At 39.0% G+C, this 22,898-nt stretch overlaps 1 protein-coding gene across 6 annotated transcripts in view; it reads right to left on the bottom strand.

The window, feature by feature from the left end:
- ryr1b (ryanodine receptor 1b (skeletal)) overlaps positions 1–22,898 on the bottom strand; it is a 177,737-nt gene that overhangs the window by 29,582 nt on the left and 125,257 nt on the right. For 4 of the 6 annotated variants that reach the window (XM_079825048.1, XM_079825049.1, XM_079825050.1 and 1 more), the window contains 7 exons: positions 18,489–18,588; positions 15,323–15,402; positions 15,120–15,196; positions 14,919–14,992; positions 11,591–11,608; positions 3,787–3,867; positions 2,223–2,311 (listed from right to left, as the gene is read on the bottom strand). In XM_079825048.1, the coding sequence (XP_079681174.1) occupies positions 2,223–2,311; positions 3,787–3,867; positions 11,591–11,608; positions 14,919–14,992; positions 15,120–15,196; positions 15,323–15,402; positions 18,489–18,588 (519 nt within the window). The remainder of the gene's footprint in view (positions 1–2,222; positions 2,312–3,786; positions 3,868–11,590; positions 11,609–14,918; positions 14,993–15,119; positions 15,197–15,322; positions 15,403–18,488; positions 18,589–22,898) is intronic. The other 2 variants (XM_079825052.1, XM_079825053.1) reach the window with 1 other exon arrangement.

Genomic DNA, 22,898 nt, shown 5'->3' with positions numbered 1-22,898 from the left:
TAAAAATCATGCAACCATGGGTGTAATCACTAGAGGTCTCTATGTAGAGGCTTGAGAATTACCTAGTTCTGTTTCGAACACATTAAATGTTTTTTTTTTTTGTTGATGGATTTGAATATATATTTAAAAAATCTCAAAGACTATTTATTATAAAGTTTTAGATATTTGTTTTGTTTTGTTATAAATATAGATTTTTTTTCTGTGAATTTACAGATTTCCAATTAATTTCCTATGGTGGTCATTTTTGACCGAAGAGCACAAGTGGGAGTATTTTTTTATGACCCCTTAGCATGCTCGAATCATGCCCTCAATTTTTGTGTGTTCACATACCTAATGCAAGAAAAGTCACCAAGTTTCATATTTTTCCGATGAAGCTGTGATTTAAAAAAAATTCTAAATGTGGCTCATAGGCTCAGTTTTTCATAGGTGTGTGTGTGTGTGTGTGTGTGTGTGTGTGTGTGTGTGTGTGTGTGTGTGTGTGTGTGTATAAGTGCGTGAGTGGATGTGTCAATATCACACTCTTGATGTTTTAGAGTGTCACCCCTTCACTGCAGTGTACTTTTTTCAGCATCGTGGCCAATTTTTAGATTGTACACACAAATATTCAGAGAATTTTTGTGTTTTTGCCGATTTCCCATTCATTTCCAATTGTCGTTCATTTATGACCGAAGACAATGAACGCTACTTTTTTTTTTTACGACCAATTAGTACGGTCGAATCATGACCCCAATTTTTTTGTGTCCACAGACGCAACGATGCAACAAATCAATCAAAAACCACAGCCAATCAGAACAGTGTGTGGGCGGGTTCAAGCGGCAAGTGCACGGCACTAGAGATTAATCTTGACGGCACTCGCAAGGAAATGGATAATTAGCCTACATAATCAAATTCACAAATATTACACCATTTAAACATTACTAAAAATACATACTGAGTTACTAAAACAATATTTGTCATAGATTACACTTGTTTGTTCACAGTTTGAACGTTCTTGTTTCCATTTGTTTAATATTTCAAGATCTGAGGTGAATAATCGTTTGTTGCTTTTAGTACGACTACGTTACACTCTAAAAAAAAAAGGTTCTATATTGCACCAAAAATGGTTCTTGGCTCGTAATCATAGGGGAAACTTTTTTAGTGCTATATAGCACCAATTTTGGTGCTTCAGCGGTTCTTCAGCGGTTCTTCAGAGGTTCTTTGACTAAGGTGCTATATAGCACCGCTACCATATACAGAACATGTTAAGATATGGTGCTATATAGCACCAAAAGTGGTTCCTCTATGATTACGATGAAGAACCATTTTTGGTGCCATATAGAACCTTGAGTGTACAAAGCTGGGAGCACTAAATGATATTCAAAGTCACATTAAAATACCGTATTCACCTGTTGAGTAGTAAAAACAGCTAGCCTAGAAATCTAGACGCACCCTAACGGCAGCAAATGTAATTTGCAGCCAGGGCGTCTAGCAACTCTCCGTTGGCTTGCGAGTTGAAAAAAACAAACTCTGGTCAGGCCAATCACATCATGTATAGAGTCTTTCAAATCGCCTTTGGCCGCAAAAGTTGAATCTATCAACTAGCTCCGCCTCACCTTCTTCGTTGCTCTGGTTGTTTGTAGCGCTATCCTATTGCGTGCAGAGGAAATTTGAAAGACAACCATTTATCCTGTCCCTCGGACTGAGCCCTGCCAATGGTGTGTCAACATCTTGATGTGGGTCTGGCTTGTCAGGCTAAAAAACAGCATCACTTTTACAACATTTCAAATCCCTCAGATCTCTGAAAAGCCAAGCCGATGTTGATTCTTGTTTTATTACGAGCTCGGTCTCATTCTCTTTTCTCCAGCACTCTCCTCTGTTCTGAGTTTGTTTAAAACGGGTGATTCTCCGGAGGTTGGAGATTTAGCAGCTCCATGTCAGACTAACCACTCCCACACCAGACACGCGTCAAAGCAGCCGGAGCAACTTTACTCTATTTACGGATATTACGAGTCACACACGGGCGATTTCCCACAAAAACCATCCCGACAGGTCTAAAATATAAACACTTGTAACAGGCGTACCATAGTGAATCAGAATCAAAAAAGTTACAAGGTGTACCTTTTAAAATAAAATGCTTCAAATGCAATGAAAGTAACACATTTTTAAGTGTCCAAATTCCTCTGGGGCTACTGTACTGCATATAGAGATGCAGAGGAAGACGGGAGCGTGTGATGAAGCTGTACCTGCAGTCTGAGCAGATAGTCAACAGTGCAGATGATGATGTTGATCGTGGTTGTGCTGCCCGTCTGTGTGCGCAGATAGTTCTGGAAATCTGAAAAGAGATGGTAACTCAAAGCAGGCTGTTCTTTTAAAGTGGTGAAAATCAAGTTTTTAATGTTGTTTATATGTCTATGTGGTGTTTTTAATATGCTTTCAGACAAACCATGTGCACATTCATCAGTATTTTCTTCTTAAAAGTCTGACGTCACAAACTACCTTGTTACCAATCACGTCAATGTGTGGGCGGGCTTTAGCATATCATTAACTATGACCGCTCTGAAGCAGGGGAGTCTCAAGAGAAGCCGGGTTATCCCGGTATATTTTTCTGTTTATATGAAAAATCGTGTATGTTTAGCAATATAGCGGGTGAATTATGTATATGATTTATATTAGGATGCTATGACGAACTATATGCCTTTCTCCACTGACGTTCTGAGTTGTTCAAAGCGTTTGTAAGGATGCTGATTTTTAGAAGGCAGACTGAGATGGCGAACGGGAACATGGTTTGTGTAACATTAGCAACACATCATTAGCTGTTTGATAACAGTCAATCCAAAAGAGCGTTCAGTACATGTCATTTTGGTGATTAAAGATGAGTTTTAAGGGATACAATTATTGACTACAGGGGGGCTTTAAACAATTAGGAATTTTATGCATTACCACTTCAGTTCAAAAGTGGGGTTGGTAAGAATTTTTATTTTATATTTATGTTTTAGAAAAAAGTCTCTTACTGTCACGATTCACCAGTGAGAGTGCCCCTGATTACCACCAGAGGGCACTCCACCTCGGACTGTCATTCCATCAAAGACTACATTACCCATAATCCTTTGCCAGGACTCATCAGCACTCATTGTTTACACCTGTGTCTCATTTACCTCATTACCTTGCCTCTATAAACCATGTTCACTGCGAAGTCTTGTTTTGTGTAACTGCATTTCTGAACGTTTTCCTTGTTCCTGGTTTTCTTGTTCCTGTCTCACCCTCTGGATTTGTTTGACTGATTTACTGTGCTCTGACCTTTTGCCTGTTTCATGGACTATGACTTTGGATTGTGCTATCAATAAAGCTGCATTTGGATCCTCAACCTTTTGTCTGTTCTGTTACACTTCTGCTCACCAAGGCTGCATTTATTTGATCAAAAATACAGTAAAACAGTACAATTTTGAAATATCACTACAATTTCTAATTGAATATATTTTAAAGGGTTATTTATTATTTTTGTGGAAACCATGATATATATTTTCCAGGGTTCTTCAATGAATAAAAAGCTTAAAATTATACATTTATTTGAAATAGAAATCTTTACTGTCACGTCTGATCAATTTAATGTGCCCTTGCGGCACTTTTAAAAAAAACTTTTTTTAACAATAATGTATATGAAAGCTACAGAGCCCATCATGAAGAATTCTCCATCAGGGTTTGAGCCGAGATGTTTTTGGAGCATATCTTTTTATTGTTCTCTGCTGTCTTGTTTTGCCCAACACAACAGAGAGTAAACAGAAGTTGTGGTAGAAGCAGGAAGCTCACCGTTGTTGTGGCCTTCACAGAGAAGCTGCAGGAAGCGGAAGAGGTCGCAAGTGAATTCATCATCCGCCATCACTTTTTCTTCTAAACAGGGACACACACACACACAAACAGCATTAATGCGGGGAAAGAGTTACTGGACAGCGCTTTACTGCACTAGACTTCTAAATACAAAATGAATTAGTAGACATAAAATGCTTTTTTTCTCCAATTATTTTCAAAGATTAAAATGGTTAATGTGTGAAAATAGCTAGTTTTACTCACCCCAAACTTTTAAACAGCAGCGTACATTTATCAAAATGTTGTTTCATAAAAAATACCAGCATATAGGTTTGGCATGACACAAGGGTGAGTAAATAACATCATTTTCATTTATGAATGAGCCGTCCTTCAGTATTCAGGGTGTGTGTTCCATCAACATGTTCTCACTCCCAACTCGTGACATATAAACGCTTGGTCAGAACCCCTTGGCGCCACCTTTTAATGCACCAAGTAACGCATTTTTTCCACGAGCAGGGTACTCTATTGGCCTTCCTGATCCTTTGGCACCATACACATATGCGATCATGATGACATTATATATTGGGGTATAATTTTGCCATTATGACATACATTTCTGGGTGTTATTTTCAATTTAAACAGCCACAATTAAATGAATAACCTTACACTATTTAGACATTTGAACATGTAACCCCATGTAGCCCCTAAACCTACACATTTGTATAACAGGCAGATCTAAATAGTCACAATGTATTCAAAAGGTACATTTGTTTTCCAATTGTTCCAAATTATTGATTTGTCTGAGGAACAGACATAAAAGCAATCACCGTCTTCATCCGCCGTAAAGCGATGATGATTCTGAAACAAAACGTGCATCTCTTCGACAGATAAACCGTGCCTTCTTCTTTGTTGTTAATGTTGCGGATATTTCAGCTAAAAGTTTGCTATATATTCAGTTTAGCAACATTAGGTTAAAGAGGGTACACTTCATCAATCAACTAAACTGTGGCGTTACGTTCATTCCCTGTCCATGCAATAAATGCACTCCTTGAATGACTGTGGATCGGAACTTTTCGAGTAATATCTACGGTTTGACCCATTTCTGAGGTGACCAAAATTAGAATTTAAAATGGACTGAGTAAAGCTCTCTACGAACTTGATGTGCGATGCTGTGCATACTGACATGCATGCTTCACATGAATCACGGTCACACGCACACGGTCATGGCTATAGTAAATTCAACAGCATAATACATTTTTAACAAGCAGAATAATACAGCATCATGAGACACATACCCCTAAGCTAGTCCAAGACTAAAATGCATGTTTGAGCTGTTTTAACTGAAAGCAACTTGCACTCACATATGAACTAAGGCCTAGTCCTGGTCTGTGAAACTGGGCCATAGTTTCCCTATCAGCTATGACTTTTAGCTATTATAGTCTTTTGAAGGACAAAAACATGAACTTTAAAAGCTGTCACTGTATTTGGTCACACACTTGGCACAGCCCACATGATTCTGACTGTCCTTTAATTTGCCGGTTGTGTGTTTTATATTGTTGAGAAGTGGTTTTGTTTAGGGTAGGAGCGAGTTGTATGGTTGAAAGTATGAATATTTATAAAATAATTTCTGCTTTTACAAATGCATGCAAAGAATAAAACGTGTCTTAATGTGATGCACAAGGCAAACAACTGAAAACAAGAGAAACCTGCATGTCGAAAAATGCACTCAGTGCATTAAACGGTGATGCTAAGGGGTCCTGACCAAGCGTCAATATGTATCCGAGAGAGAACGTGTTTGTTCAGTGAGGTTTAATCACTTCATAGCACTTCAGCTACCATTAGCATGTTAGTAGAGCCACAAAGACCTGCTGTGGCACATCTGTTTAGCTGTTTACTGCAGAGCAGACCAGCAAACGTGGAAAGGGGAGGTAGAGACCTGACGTCCACACTGAATCCACAGATTAAAGGGTGACTACTTATATGGTGCCCTTTAGACTATAAGTAACGTTGCACCTATGGCACTGTTTACACCTGGTATTAAGATGCGTCTTGGTCAATCGGATCACAAGTGGACGGCGTTAAATACAGGTGTAAACAGGGACTAAAACGTTTTTATCTTGTCCACTTTCGACCACTTTCAGACGTAGTCGAAAACGCAACTGACCGGATTGCTTTCGTAGTGTAAACGCTCACTAAAAGACCGTCTACTCTCCGCTGCTGACCATTATGGGAAGCGCGCTAGCCAGACAGGATTTCAACTTTGTCTGCTGAAGACCCAGATTTTGTTTGAAGATGAAAAACGTACCAAGCACAATGTTCTCTCATCATTCCTGATTTTTAACACACACTCACAGCGTTCGGCTGGTCTTGTAAATGTGAGACTATCAGAGCAGAAACGAAAGCTGATGCTCTCCGTGTGTTTATCCGTCGTCTTCGGTCGCATTCATATGCAAATTGCAAGAGCTTATTTCGTCCATTAGATCGAAAGAACTAAAAAAAAAACACATACATTTACCATAGACCCTCCCCTCGAAGAAATCAGGACAGAAGTGTCTGAAAGTGGACAAAATGATGTGGTTTAAGCGGGAATGTGTCTCTCTCATCCACTTGTGATCCGATCGACCAAAACGCATCTCAATAGCAGGTGTAAACAGGGCCCACATGTCAACTACCAGTCATTAAACTATTAGTAAACTGTCTGTTTAAATACACTTTTATTTTGATGCTCGCAATCACACATTCTACTGACTATAAGTAATTTTGAAAGTCTACTAATACTCTACCAATAGAGAGTTAGTTGACATCTAGGTGCAAAGTTACTTATAGTCAACAGAATATTTAAGGGGACCATCAAAATATAATGTAACCGATTAAAGCCCTCCCCTCTCCCAGATTATTAGACACACACACACACAGTCTGATAGATCACACATTGACGGTACAACCACTTTAAAGGGACAAACATTAATACACTGACTGAATGAAAAACATCAACATGTACAGAAATGTTCAGGGAACACAGACATAGATAAATAACACAACTGACAATGACACACGACACTGTGAAATCTTCATGGAGGACACACACGGAGAAGAGTTTTGCTCTTCCCCTTAACAGAAAACAGCACACAGACACAAGCATGCAAAACAGATCTACTGCACTCCTAGAGACATGGAAGAGGAGGGGAGAGATGAGCCAGAGGAAGTTGGGGCCTTGGTGGACTATGGGTAATGTGCTATGAAGTATTTGTACATTTGACAAGAGTAAAGCTAAGAAAAATAGAACATGAAAAATATTGTGGGAAGAAAAAAATGGTAAAATCTGATATAAATTAAGCTATTTTTTACAGAATAAAATACACACAAAGATATCAAGAAATGGGGAGAATACATATCACACAAGTTTAGAGCACAATATATATATATATCAGTCCGGTAGTGAGTATCTGAAAATGAGGTTAGCTAAAAACAATAAAAATAAAAATACAGATACAGTGCACCGCTGTAATTAAAACACAATACAAATAATAATTACTGTATCCAAATGTATCATTTATAACATTACATACAATCGTTTAATTGACTTAATTAATACAAATATGATTGTTTTGTCATAGAAATCATGCATTGCATTTTGGCCATCTAGTTCGAGGATGCACTAGGAAGTAGGATATAAGCATGGTGACAAAATAAAGCATGAATGAATGTTTAATTAGTAAGTTGTTATTTAAAGCTTCCAGTTACTTCCATTTACTTGTAAGGCTGTTTAAAGGGGCTATATGTGGAATTCAGAAACCCTTGTTATTAGCGACACCGGTGGCCTTTGAGTGAACTGCTTTTTTTGCACCAGCTCTGCAATTCATCGACATCGTGTTACACTGCTATGATAGTTGGATTATAAAGTATATTTGAGACTATAGATGATATAGATATGGCTATGTGAGACTATAGTTTGAATGAACTTTGCATGACACATTGACATTACAGTACAGAATGGCTCTTTTGACATTATCCTGAACATTGTATAAGCATTCATTTCATATAAGTGTCATATAAGCATAAGTGTCACCACCAGAGAGGCTCTTGGGAGCACGTGTAAACGTCACATGCTTTCGATTTTCCGGGCAAAAACGACCCAAGTCGTGCACATGAACATCCCACTCTAAAAAATGCTTGGTTAAAAACAACCCAAGTTGGGTTGAAAATGGACAAACCCACCAATTGGGCTGTTTTAACCCAGTAAATGGGTTGGTAAATGTTTGCCTAAATCCTTCAATCCGTACAAATCTTCAAGATCACTTAGATCCCAAAATGTTGCCTGCAATCTCGCCTAAATCAAATTTGAATAGAATTGAACCCAATTGCTGGGTTAAAACAGCCCAATCGCTGGGTTTGTCCTTTTTTAAAACCCAACTTGGATTGTTTTTAACCCAGTATTTTTTAGAGTGCAGTCTACAGGCTTTCATAGACAACATAAGAAGTCTGGGAAGGTCTCGTTTCAAGCTGTTCACACATTGTCAATAAAAAAGTGATTAATACCTGAAAATTCGTACATACAGCCCCTTTAACCCTTCAAGTTGTTCACCTGGAAATGCTCTCCATAAAGCTTTCAAAAATTGGGTTTTAGAGTGTTGCTAAGCAGTTTCTATGATGCTGGATTTACTAAAAACTTATTAAATACATTTCTTAAGATAAATACTAAGAAAGTGCAATTGTCTAAAAATTCTTTATGAGTTCGCAAATATGTTCTTATGAACATCTTATTTTTTTTCTTAAGAAGAAATTACAGCCTTTGATGTTATCTGAATGTATGGCTGGCGGTTCTTGCCGAAGAGTCACTGATAATAATCATATTTGTTTCCATAATCGTAATGTAGTTCAGCACTCTGCATCACATGCTTTATTGTGCCTTATATTTTAAATAGTTATTGGTTGGACACATTGGCGGTTATCCTAACTTTACGAGGTTATTTACAGTGATTTTTAAGAACATTCTTCTCAGGAATTTAAATTACTCGTTCTCCTTGATACCTGGACCAAGAAATTCAAGTTTATTTGGGAGCAAAATCCATCATAAAAACTAAAGATTATTCTTTACGGACAGTCGGATCTAGAGAGGGGACAGAACAGTTTTTGTTCTCGTATTGAGTCAGTTTATTACTGAAAATGATATCGTACTACGTCAACTCTTTAAACAGCATTATGGTAAATATGAAACACTATGGCAACAGCTTTCTTACCTGAATGCGAGTGTACCCCTTGTTTGGCCTAAAATACTGTTCGTGGTCATCTAGTTTGAAATGTTGACTACAAACACTGTGGTTTTTCAGATTTTCCATCACAGCATTCTCTCCATATTAAAGCTGCACTACGTAACTTTTCCGTCTGCTAGAGGTCGCCTATTCAAAACAAAGGCGTAGTTTGATGACGGCAGGTTTGAGCGCAGACTCTTGGGACATGTGGTTTTCACCTCACAGCCGGTGGAAAAGAATCGGGACAGGACTCGGGCAGAAATCATGTTGATGTGATTATTAACGTTACTGTAGTCTGAAGCAGAGCAGGACCGAGTGTTGTGAAGCTGAGGAACCGCTGGAGCGATTGTTAATAAGATGAAGGCAACACACGCCTCGCGAGCAGCGGGACTTTTATTATGACACAGTCGCCGGCGCCATTTCCGCTTTTCCGGTCATTAGTATGAGGTAACGCAGCTCTGTTGATCATATTAGACACATCTGAGTGTGTTGAAAATTATGTTATGAACTATGTGCGTTCGCTCGGCGGCTGCTATGACACTTGTTCACACTGCAGTGAGAGTAAAGCGTTTCTGCAGAATAAAACCTATAACCGAGGGTAACGCAGATATGACGCAATTGACAGGCGACTCCCTCACACGTCCCGGTTCCTCGGTTAAAATAGCAATTTCTCACGATTTACAAATAGTTGGAAACATTTGGAATATCGAAAGTACTCGACTGCACAAAATATATAAGAATGGCCTAGCGATTTTTGGATATTTTACTGGAAAAATTTTACATAGTGCACCTTTAATGATTCTTTTCAGCCTTTATCCACTGCCTACACCGCTCTGGATCCTTCACTGGAAACCGACAGTAACTCACTCTAGCTAAACGTTTACTCTTTGAATTCTTGCACCCGGGAACAATACAAGTCGACACCATTATGACTGAAAGTTTGCTAAGTAGTACTTCCTACTAAAGCAAGGCGGTAAGCGTATCCATAGCAGACTGGTGGGAGTGGCCTTGGAAGGCAACATACCCCAGTGCATTATGGGTGTTGAAGTTTTCCTACCTATTTGGCAAAAGGAAAGACAACAGCCTTTTTTCTCAGTTTTTTTCTAGTTAGGTAGCAGTATTTGAAAATGATACATCAAATCATGTTACTTTAGCCACATAGCAACCACCCAAAATACCCTAGAAACTATCTTGCTACCGTAGCACTGAGTTTAATTTTTTAAAAGTCCTCATGAAATCAAAATCGATCTTATTTACTTTGTTAGCCCACATTACAGGTCTTAGGGTGAACAATTAATCCGTGCAAGTTAATACACATAAAAAAAATTTGCCGTGGTAATCTTTAATCAAAATCTGAAAAGTAACTTCCGGTCTGGAACGGCGTTCCCTTTTCGATGACGACTATGCGACGGCTTGGGTTTGAATATCCTTAACCACTCCTCTCCAACCGTTAGTCTGCTATGAGCGAGAGATGGAGAGGAGGACTGCTGAAGTGAAACCCTGCCCTCTATTCCAAGTTTCGCTTGGAAATACGTCACAGCACTGAAATAAAATCAGTTGCAACTTCCGGTTCACTGGGACTTTAAGGGGTAAAGTACACTTTTATGAATGTTTTTTGAATCTGGCCGCTAGAAGGGTCTTGTGGGTTGCAAGATCTAGGGTGTTTCTAGGGTATTTGGGTGGTTGCTATGTGGCTAAAGTAAAATAATTTGAGGTATCATTTCCAAATATCATGTCTAATATCAATTTCGAAGGAAAAGAGAAAGTTTGGAAAATATGAACAATAGTAACAGTGATGTTTGGCTTAGCAACCAACACTAAAAAGGAGAACAAAACTGGGCAAACGTCATAAAAATGAAATGGAAGAGTTTTGTTGATGTTATTGATGAAGGTTAATGAAGGTTAAAAACTGCTCTACAATGTAGAAACTAGATGATTTCTATAGTGTACTATGGTCTGCCATGACAGACGCTTTTGTCCTTCTAAACATGGCAGCTCATTATTTGAGGGGATGGTTCAAATAATGCTAGATGGCTCATTTCAGAGGATAAAATACTTGGGGGAGTTTCCTGAATCTGCAAATCATTTCATGTTTTCGTGACAGTGGTCACCACAGTTCTCTGTGATCTCCTCAGAGAAAACTGATCAGAAAAGAAAGGACAAATGTCTTTCTTTGCTCTCAATCAGTCAATGAATGCTGGAGTTACAGTAGATCTGTGACAGAGCACTCAAGGGCAAAGTGCAAAGAAACTTTACAGCCATTGCTGACATAATGGGACAAACTGTATAAAAAAAACTGAATTCAATAAGACAATCATAATGTGGGTGGAATCTGTCTGTTTTTAAAGAATCGTATAGGCTGCCCCAAAAACTTTGCAGTGACTGAAGAGTTATCTTTTAAGTTCCCTTGAGTGCGAAATGAAATGCAGGTAAACTACACGCCAACGAAAGGAGATCTTCACAATGTAAGAACTGGAAAAAGGAGGAAGACAGCAGGAGATGGGACAGAAGGAAAGAGAGAGTGACGATAAATATATAGAGGCAAGATTATTTACCACGTTCTAGCTTCATGTCTGAAAAACAAGAAGGAGGAAAGAAGGAGAGGAGAGGCATATACAGGGAGGTTGGGGATGGAGTGATGGTGGTGGAGAGAAAGAGAGAGAGGCAGTGAGTTGGACGATTTCCGGCATGGGAAATACAGCTGTGGTCCGAATCATTGGCACCCCTGGTAAATATGATCAAAGATAAATCTGCATTGTTTGTCCTTTTGAGCTTTCATTCAATAAATGTGCAAAAATCTAACCTTTCATTGAAGTAAAAGAATAGAAAGTGGGGGGAAAATCACATAATGAAACACGTTGGCCATAATTATTGGCACCCCTAGATTTTTTTCAGGGTAAAATATCTCTGAAGTATATTTCCATTAGTGTTTACACTTTTTAGCACACCAGGGTGACTAGGAGCATGAAATTGTCCAGCTATGACGTCATGTTCCACAGGAGTATAAACATGAGGAAACACAAAGGCCAAATTCCCTTAATCATTGATCACAATGAGTAAAACCACAGAATATAGTTCTGATGTGCAGCAAATGATTGTTGAGCTTCACAAAATATATGTAGGAAAATAGCTAAAGCGTTGAAAATTCCCATTTCCACCATCAGGGCAAGAATTAAGAAGTTCCAATCAACTAAAGATGTTCCGAATCTGCCTGGAAGAGGACGTGTGTCTATATCGTTGAGGAGGAGAGTTTCAGTGGACTAAGACTCTCCAAGGATCACAGATGGACAATTGCAGAGATTAGTTTAGTCTTGGGGTCAGAAAGCCTTAAAAAAAAAAATCAAACAACCCCTACATCACCACATGTTGTTTGGGAGGGTTTCAAGAAAAATCCTCCTCACTCATCCAGAAATAAACTCCAGCACATTCAGTTTTCAGACATGACCGGAAATTCAAAAGGGACCTGGTTCTATGGTCAAATGAAACTAAAAAAAGAGATTTTGGCAGATGTGTTTGGTGCAAACAGGGATAAAAAGTACCCCATGTCCACGGTTAAAAATACAGCTGGATCTTTAATGTTTTGGGCCTATTTTTTTGCTGGAGGTCCTGGACATCTTGTTCAGATACATGGCATCATGGATTCTAGCAAATACCGGCAGATAGAAAAATCAACCTGACGGCCTCTGCTAGAAATCTTATAATGGGCCGTGGTTGGATCTTCCATCAGGACAACGATCCAAAACAAACATCAAAATCAACACACAAATGTGACACTGAGCACAAAATGAAGCTTCTGCCATGATCTTCCCAGTCCTTGACCTGAACCCTATAGAAATGAGTGATGAACTGAAGAGAAGAGCTGTGAATCTGAAGGATCTGGAGAGATTCTGTGTGGAGGAATGGTCTCTGATCTCCAAACTCATCAGGCATTGTAGGAGAAGACTCAGAGCTGTTATCTTGGCAAAAGGAGGTTGCAAAAAGTATTTAATAAAAGGGTGCCAATAGTTATGGCCATCTGTCTTTTGGACAAAAGCATTTATTTCATAATGTGATGTACCCCCCACTTCCAATTCTTTTACTTCAATGAAAGGTTTGATTTTTGCGCATTTTTTAAAATAAAGATCAAAAGGATAAACAATGCAGATTTATTTTTACAGCCATATTTGATCCTATTTACCAGGGGTGCCAATAATTCTGACCACAACTGTATGACATGCTAACATGAACAGATACACTTTGACGGTTCTGTAAGAAACAAAGATAATGCACATTAAACACTCTTACACGTACACGTGGAAACATCCCCTGGGGGCCAAAAAATTGTTATGCATTCGGATGATAGAGTACAAAATAAGATACATTTCCTTCAGAAGCAAAACGGAAATATTAACACTTGTTTTCAAGCAATATATATTGAATGAAGTTTATTTTTTACACCAATGGCAAATTGTTTTTTAAAGCATAAACCTCACTGTATACATTTTATTAAAATTTATGCTTCAAATTTTTAAAAAACTATTTTGCAATGGGGTAAGAAAAGTAAACTTATATATATTCAGAAAACAAGTTTTTGTATAAAAAAATTCTTCTCAAGTAAGATTTTTCCTAAGAAATAAGACTGATTAAGAAATGGATATATTGTGGCCATATGATAAACCAACAATCTTTACAATAATTGTGAAAATATTTTACTTCACTTATGAAAATAAAAACATTTTCATTTTCAATCTATGTAGTTTCTCGTAAGGCCAGTTCACACCAGTTGTATAACACACACACACACACACACACACACACACACACACACACACACACACACACACACACACACACACACACACACACACACACACACACACACACACACACACACACACACACACACACACACACACACACACACACACACACACACACAGGCTTGTTTTGCCTAAGTGAGGACATTCCATAGGCGTAATGTTTTTTATACTATACAAACTGTTTTCATTTTATCGCCCTACCCCTAAACCTACCCATCACACACACTACCCCACCCCTAAACCTACCATCACAGGAAACATTCTGCATTTTAAACTTTTTAATAAAACATTTTTTAGTATGTTTTTAAAAGCTATTTTAAATATGAGGACAGATGAAATATCCTCATATTTCATGTTTATGTCGTAATACCTGTGTCATTATACAAATTTGTGTCCTCATAAATAACAAAAACAAACACATACACACACGCGCGCACACACACACACACACACACACACACACACAAAATGACGCAGCCTAAGAATAATAATAAAAAAACAAAACAACAGATTGTCAAAACATGTTTCCATCCACCCTTTTATGGGCATCTTGGGATATCGCATAAAAGCCCTGCATGGAAACGCCAAGATGTGAATGAATTCTAAAAATGTGCGTGAAAAACTCCAGAAGCATCTCACATGATTGCGTTCACAAACACCAGCATCCCAATGCAAAAGAACATGACAGCGTTAATTGCGCGCTAGGAGATGCAAGTCATTCATGATGTAGGAAAACAACAGCCCCAGTGGCTTCCCCGATTGCTTGCATTTTTATTAGAGATTTTGCACCAATTTCCTAGGAAGTGACGATTTTGTTCTCTTGAACACATGGGAAGGAAACGCTGCTTTATTCGCAAATGTTTCATGCGATATTCCAATTTTAACTTTGCAACTTTGGATGGAAACATATCTAGTGTGAAGGAGTTTATATATTTGTTCTAATTGTAAATATTTTCCTTCATTTTTTCATGCTGAAAAATCTGACTTGGTGTGAACGGGTGAACTCAAGGATATTTTTCATTTCTAGAACATGCTGTGAAGAGACATAAGGACGTGTTTTTCTGGCGTGTGAATGGTGACTCACTTGAGCCTTCCTCTGACACCATCCCAAGACCCTCAGCTTTATTCTGCCTCTCAAATGCGTTCAGGTCCAGAACACTGTCAACAAACACAACACCACATTTATGTCATATTGTAGATCTTACAGCACTGTACCAATACTGCTATAGTTCAACATAATTGTCAAAGAAATATAATATCTGTCAAGAAAGTGATGGCCATGTACCTGCAGGTTTGCATGAGAGCCTGCAAGCTCAGGAAGAAGCCTACATCTTTCTTGTCCTTCAGGTAGTCCAACATCCTCTGTCACAAAGACATCAACGGAGAGTTAGTTTTGAGTTAAACTATCTGTTCACGCAGCCTGGCAACATTGTTTATGGTATATTAGGTACATTATTTGTACAGATAGAGAGCGTGCTGTCAGCTGACCTGTTGAACATCACTGTTGCCACCGTTGAGGATGGAGATGCCAAGTTTGAGAGTAGAGGACACCATGACTCCTGTCTCACCTGAGAAAACACATTACGAGGGTCAATTACATTTGATCAAACTTGTGTGATTGTTAGTCAAACTGGCAAAGATATCTGCTGGAATCATTTACACTACTGTTTGGAGTAAGATTGTGTAATCTTTTGAAAGAGGTGTCTTATGCTCACCAAGGCTGCATTTACTTGATTAAAAATCAATTTCAATATATCCCACACCTTTGTTAACTTCAAATGCAATGACCTTTCAAGGACTTTCCAGGTCCAATACCCTCAATTAATGTGGGGACACATTTCAAGTGAGAGCAAGGTTACATCATGTTACCTTGTATGATACATTTGTACAGTTTTCCTGTGTTAAACACAGCATTTTGTTGGCATTTATTTTTGGCCATATGACAGAGATCTGCTTTGTCGTATTTCTGTTTTGCATAAAACTGAAGAATATTCAATACTGTATTCTCCTCTCTTTTTCAAAATAGCCAATAGCGTTTAGTTAATATCACAGCTCGGCCAGAGCCGCTGAGCTCGGTAAAGCCGCAAAAGCCGTTTCCTCCTAATCTCCTCCATATCACTTTAGAATATCATTCAAATGGGTCAAATAGTGCACTGTCTAATCGTTTCCTATCCCCTATATAGTGCACTGTCTGATCGTTTCCTATCCCCTATATAGTGCACTGTCTAATCGTTTCCTATCCCCTATAGAGTGCACTGTCTGATCGTTTCCTATCCCCTATAGAGTGCACTGTCTGATCGTTCCCTATCCCCTATATAGTGCACTGTCTGATCGTTTCCTATCCCCTATATAGTGCACTGTCTGATCGTTCCCAATCCCCTATATAGTGCACTGTCTGATCGTTCCCAATCCCCTATATAGTGCACTGTCTGATCGTTCCCAATCCCCTATATAGTGCACTGTCTGATCGTTCCCCCCCTATAGAGTGCACTGTCTGATCGTTCCCTATCCCCTATATAGTGCACTGTCTGATCGTTCCCAATCCCCTATAGAGTGCACTGTCTGATCGTTCCCTATCCCCTATGTAGTGCACTGTATGATCTTTCCCAATCCCCTATATAGTGCACTGTCTGATATTTCCCAATCCCTTATATAGTGCACTGTCTGTTCTTTCCCAATCCCCTATATAGTGCACTGTCTGATCTTTCCCTATCCCCTATATAGTGCACTGTCTGATCTTTCCCAATCCCATATAGTGCACTGTCTGATCTTTCCCAATCCCCTATATAGTGCACTGTCTGATCGTTCCCAATCCCCTATATAGTGCACTGTCTGATCTTTCCCTATCCCCTATATAGTGCACTGTCTGATCTTTCCCAATCCCCTATATAGTGCACTGTCTGATCTTTCCCTATCCCCTATATAGTGCACTGTCTGATCTTTCCCAATCCCCTATATAGTGCACTGTCTGATATTTCCCAATCCCTTATATAGTGCACTGTCTGATCTTTCCCTATCCCCTATATAGTGCACTGTCTGATCTTTCCCAATCCCCTATATAGTGCACTGTCTGATCGTTCCCAATCCCCTATATAGTGCACTGTCTGATCTTTCCCAATCCCCTATATAGTGCACTGTCTGATCGTTCCCAATCCCCTATATAGTGCACTGTCTGATCTTTCCCAATCCCCTATATAGTGCACTGTCTGATCTTTCCCTATCCCCTATATAGTGCACTGTCTGATCTTTCCCAATCCCCTATATAGTGCACTGTCTGATATTTCCCAATCCCTTATATAGTGCACTGTCTGATCTTTCCCTATCCCCTATATAGTGCACTGTCTGATCTTTCCCAATCCCCTATATAGTGCACTGTCTGATCGTTCCCAATCCCCTATATAGTGCACTGTCTGTTCTTTCCCAATCCCCTATATAGTGCACTGTCTGATCTTTCCCTATCCCCTATATAGTGCACTGTCTGATCTTTCCCAATCCCATATAGTGCACTGTCTGATCTTTCCCAATCCCCTATATAGTGCACTGTCTGATCGTTCCCAATCCCCTATATAGTGCACTGTCTGATCTTTCCCTATCCCCTATATAGTGCACTGTCTGATCTTTCCCAATCCCCTATATAGTGCACTGTCTGATCTTTCCCTATCCCCTATATAGTGCACTGTCTGATCTTTCCCAATCCCCTATATAGTGCACTGTCTGATATTTCCCAATCCCTTATATAGTGCACTGTCTGATCTTTCCCTATCCCCTATATAGTGCACTGTCTGATCTTTCCCAATCCCCTATATAGTGCACTGTCTGATCGTTCCCAATCCCCTATATAGTGCACTGTCTGATCTTTCCCTATCCCCTATATAGTGCACTGTCTGATCGTTCCCTATCCCCTATATAGTGCACTGTCAGATCGTTCCCAATCCCCTATATAGTGCCCTGTCTGATCTTTTCCTATCCCCTATATAGTGCCCTGTCTGATCTTTTCCTATCCCCTATATAGTGCCCTGTCTGATCTTTTCCTATCCCCTATATAGTGCCCTGTCTGATCTTTCCCAATCCCCTATATAGTGCACTGTCTGATCTTTCCCTATCCCCTATATAGTGCCGCCCTGTCTGATCTTTTCCTATCCCCTATATAGTGCCCTGTCTGATCTTTTCCTATCCCCTATATAGTGCACTGTCTGATCTTTCCCTATCCCCTATATAGTGCACTGTCTGATCTTTCCCTATCCCCTATATAGTGCACTGTCTGATCTTTCCCTATCCCCTATATAGTGCACTGTCTGATCTTTCCCTATCCCCTATATTATAGTGTAGGGGGCAGGGCTTCAGATGCTAGAGAGCATTTGATTGGACAGAAAATCTGATGAAAAGCTGAAGAGTGATGTCATCAACATCATTGATCCTAATTGGCAGAAGTGAGAGACTGAAAGTTTTGAATATCTTCTAAATGTGAATTCTGTCATTGTTTTGGAGCACACCAGCGTATAGATTACAGTAAGGCTAACATATTTATAATAAAAGGCACTTTAGAACTTTATGAATTAAGACTTTTTTACTCTGATTTAAGCCTTTGTTAATCCTTCATTTGTGTAAGGAACCTTTAAGACCTGCAGAAACCCTGTTTAGTGATTGTGTGCACCTTTGCAGGCACTGATCATCTGCAGCACCATCTCAGCCGCTCCACGATCATGCAGGCGGGACTGCTGGTACAGAAGCCTCTGCTTTTCCATCTCCTTCTCCTGTTAGACAGAAACAAACAGTCCAGTCAGAATGATGCCCGGCTCTAAACACCCCGGCCCCACAATCATCCGACACACACACACACACACACTCATACACTATACTTTATATGAGAAGGCGGATCATGAAAATGTCTGGTTTCTCGCTGAATGTCTTAATTATTAATGAAAAAAGTAGTGTACTTAATGTTGTTTATACAAGTTCTAACTTCTACAGCACTTAAGCTTGTTTTTCTTCATTCATCTACACACACACACACATCTCACACACCCTTTTCATCCAAAACACAAGTGCTATTAGTCATGTGTCCGTTATTTGAGCCGTTCACGTTTGCTGACTGGCACAAACGTTAGACTACAGCAAGCAGACCTGCTCTCCCTGAACAGTGAGACACATCTGTGTGATTACACTGGCTCTTCCCTCTGTTTTAACCACACAAACCCTCCCACCACGACTGCTGTATCGGCTCACAGCCGCAGGGTATGACATGAGAGAGGCTTTATCAGTTTATAATTCAAATGTATCATCATATGAAAAATACACTACCGTTTGGGGATTTCAAAAAAATTAGAAACAGTAATGTTGGGAAATAATATTATAAAATTAAATAACTGGTTATTATTCCAGTCTTCAATGTCACGTGGTCATTCAGAAATCATTCAAATATGCCGTATTATTATCAATGTCTAAAACAGTTGTGCTGCTTAATATTTTTGAGGAAACTGATACATTTTTTTCAGGATTCTTTGGTGAATAGAATGTCCAAAAAACAGCTAAATGTTTTTACCGTGGCTGCGTCCGAAATCACGTACTATGTGAGTAGCTACTACATTTGACTTTGAACGAACTTTGCGACCGTTAAAAAAGTACGTTCTATATAGTATGAATGAATGTAGTATGAATGTAATCCGGACGTCCTACATCCGCCATGTTGTCATGATCATGTGACCTACCAGCGTCAGTTGCGTCCCATCACCTCCATTCATAAATGGTCTCCCGTGGCCTCATGGGATAGTAAAGTGTCCATCGTATGCGCACTTCAGAATCTCGCCGGAAGTAGTAGGTCATCCTGGTACTTTTCGCAGACTGTTTTAGACACTATATAGTAGAGAAGTTTTCGATTTTCGGACGCAGCTTGTCTCTTTTGATCAATCGAATGAATAAAAGATCTTGCTGACCCTAAAACTTTTGAATAGTAGGGTCTAAAAGATCAACATGATATAAAACCCGAGCTCTTAAAATAAGCATAGGAGTATACTGCCGTTTTTTAAAGTTACAGAATTGCAATTCTTGTCGGAGATCGTTATTAATTGTCAATGTTTTAGGGTATACTATTTAGGCTATCGCATTTATATAGCACATTGTTACGGCAACAGCATATTCACAATAATAATATATCTCACAATAAACTGAAGGAATTGTTCCCTGTAGTGTTGAACATTTATCGAAGTAAGCCATTTGAAATTTGGTGGTGATGATACCCTGTTGATAAAAAGGATTATACAAGTACATACAGTGCAAGGAAGCGCGCTGATCTTTAAGCTGAACCCACCCCTAAAAGCACCCAAGCGTCCCGCCGCCAAACCCCCAACCCCCCAGCAAGAAGCCCCACCCACTCCCACCCCGCCCTGAGAGCCAGGCCATGTGACTTAATAATGTATTGGAAATCTTTGTAATGAATCATATTTTTTTTTCCTGTTTTTTGATTTCTTTAGATGGAAAATGTCAAGTGTGTTCTTTCTGTAATGTGAAGTTCTGGATGTGTTTGTGTGTGTCTGTGCAGGCTTTTACTGTAGTCTTTGGTGAGTACAGAAAAAAGACAAATTCAACAAAAACATGGAGACACTTTTGGAGACACAGAAGATTATCACATACAGGACTGATCGAAATCCAGAAAATCCTGTCAGCCTTCATAAAACCCTCACCACACATATATTCTGTAAGATGTAAGAAATCTGGCCTCCTTTAACTTCGCTTCATGACATGTCGTAATTAGCATAATTACTAGATGACAACTCAAACATGATGACACTATTAAAGGGGTCATGACATGAGAAATCTAATTTGCCTTGATCTTTTGACATATAAGAAGTCTATGTTTCATTAAAACATCCTGCAAGTTTCAGAGCTTAATACGTCCTCCTCATTATAAACAAAGCATTTATATACAAAAAAGCTTGTTTAGGATCCATGATGTCACATGGGCAAACACATTTGCATATGACAGCCTCCAGATCAAGATGTCGACGAATAGTTATACATCATCGCACCATAGGCCCCGCCCACTGGCGCTCAGTCGCTTAACGTTTGTGTCTCTGTACAGACTTTAGAAGGGCTCCGGCATCGGAAACAAGCGGATGGTTTATTTTAATGCCGTCCCAGAACGCGTCGGAAGATTTTATGTTTGTTCGGAGCATTTTGTTTTGTAGACGAAGCAGAGTGTAATGGAGAGTTAGCAAAGAAACTTTTGTTGACAGATGAAGTTATTACCAATAGTTAATTATAGAAATTATTAAACAGAAATATTACAGAATAATATCTTACATTTTGTGTTTCCAACCCGATCTCACAAGAAAACTATTTTTTGAGGTGGCAATTTCATATGAATTTTTTAAAGATGTGAATCGTATGAAAACTAAGCATTTTTTAAATAAAAAAAGCAGATACACCCTTAACCTGAATAATGACCTTAACCCCTAAACATAACCTTCATTCGGGCGTAAACCAGATCTAAGAAAATGTATGAACAAGATCTTATTAGCCACAAACTCGCCAAAACGTAAAATAGTTACAAATAGCCATGAGACTGTGTTGCAGTTTTCACATGATGTCACACAGCGGTCAGGTGGTACAAGTCAGAGCGCTCTGAAATTTAAGGTAACATTTTATTTAAAGGGGTCAGGAACTGGCTTTTTAAAACATTTTATACTGTTGTCTGAGGTCAACTTATGACGTTTGCGTGGTTTTTACATTAAAGACCATCATAATGAATAAGTAATAGGCTATTTTTTGCCCTGCTTTTGAGGCTCTCTCAAGAAACGCTCAGTTTTTATGGGCGTGTCGCACTGAAGACTTGGAAGTAAACGCCCACAGCTAGGATTGGATAATATTTGCATATTTAATGAGCTTCAATAAAAGCCCCATGAATCGCCCACAGGGCTCGCAAAATGTCTTTATCAAACAAACACAATGATTCATCTCTCATCCACCCGCGATTGATTGGAATGTTCTTTTTTTATTAAAGTTACTTGTTACTAACCCGATCGGTGAATATAACCGCAAATCGGACACACACACACTCACACGTGTCAGGCGTTGTTCTTTTTCTGTTGAGGTGGTGCTTCACCACACAATGACGTCAAGGTGTGGCATATTCTGAGATCGATCGTTTGCTGGGCCTGGTGTCTATAAAAGCTTTTCTTTGACTAACAAGGACGTTTTCAGCTCTGAAACTTACAGGATATTCTTATATTACCATGACCTTTTATTTATCAAAAGCTTTCCCAGTTCATCACCCCTTTAAAGGTGACGTAGGTTATAAATTACTGTATGCATAATTACAAGTAAATCAAACCCTAACCCTAACTGTAACTCTATAGTAAGTACATGAAGTTCATTAATTGTACTCAGTACTTATTTGAGTAAGCACAATGTCACTAAGTCACTTTAAAATAAAGTGTAACCTCAATGTATAGTTCACCAGTATCTGGCCGCTTTTTACTTAACTCAGGATTGCTATAATTAGTAAAAAAAAAGTTAAGCACAACACAATATTGTAATCTGTAGATAATATGCATAGCATACACAAATACTATACTAGTCTGAAATAGTCAATTTGTTATTAGATGGAGATATTGTATTGATTTTTGTAGTAATATAGTATATAAAATACAAGTAAATTTAACATTTCTCTCAATGTCTTTCGGGATTTCCTTTTCCATAAATCTTACAATTATGCTGCTTATTCTTTGGAACAGCCTGTGTTATCAAGAGCACACCTTAATGATCCCTTGAAATGCTGTAGAGTCAGCTCACTAGGTTATAGCAACTGAAACTCCCTCAACCTGAATCTATGTGGCGAGGTGAGAAGGTGAAGATACATTTTCTGCATTTAAATCATAACAGGAAGGACAAAAAAGTCAAAAAGTCCTTTGGGTCAGTAGGTCAGTGAAGCTGTGAAACAAAAGATGCAGGTGGAATGTAAAACTACAGGCGACTGCCAACAAACTCAGAGAAGAAAGGGTTCTGGAGAGGTGGGATTGGTAATGTATTAGGACAGGGGTTTTCAAACTGGGGTCCAGGGACCCCC

This window comes from Gobio gobio, assembly GCF_949357685.1.
Source record: "Gobio gobio genome assembly, chromosome: 9".
NCBI lineage: Eukaryota > Metazoa > Chordata > Actinopteri > Cypriniformes > Gobionidae > Gobio > Gobio gobio.
Note: the sequence above shows the minus strand (reverse complement) of the source record. Positions and strands in the feature narration are given on the sequence as shown.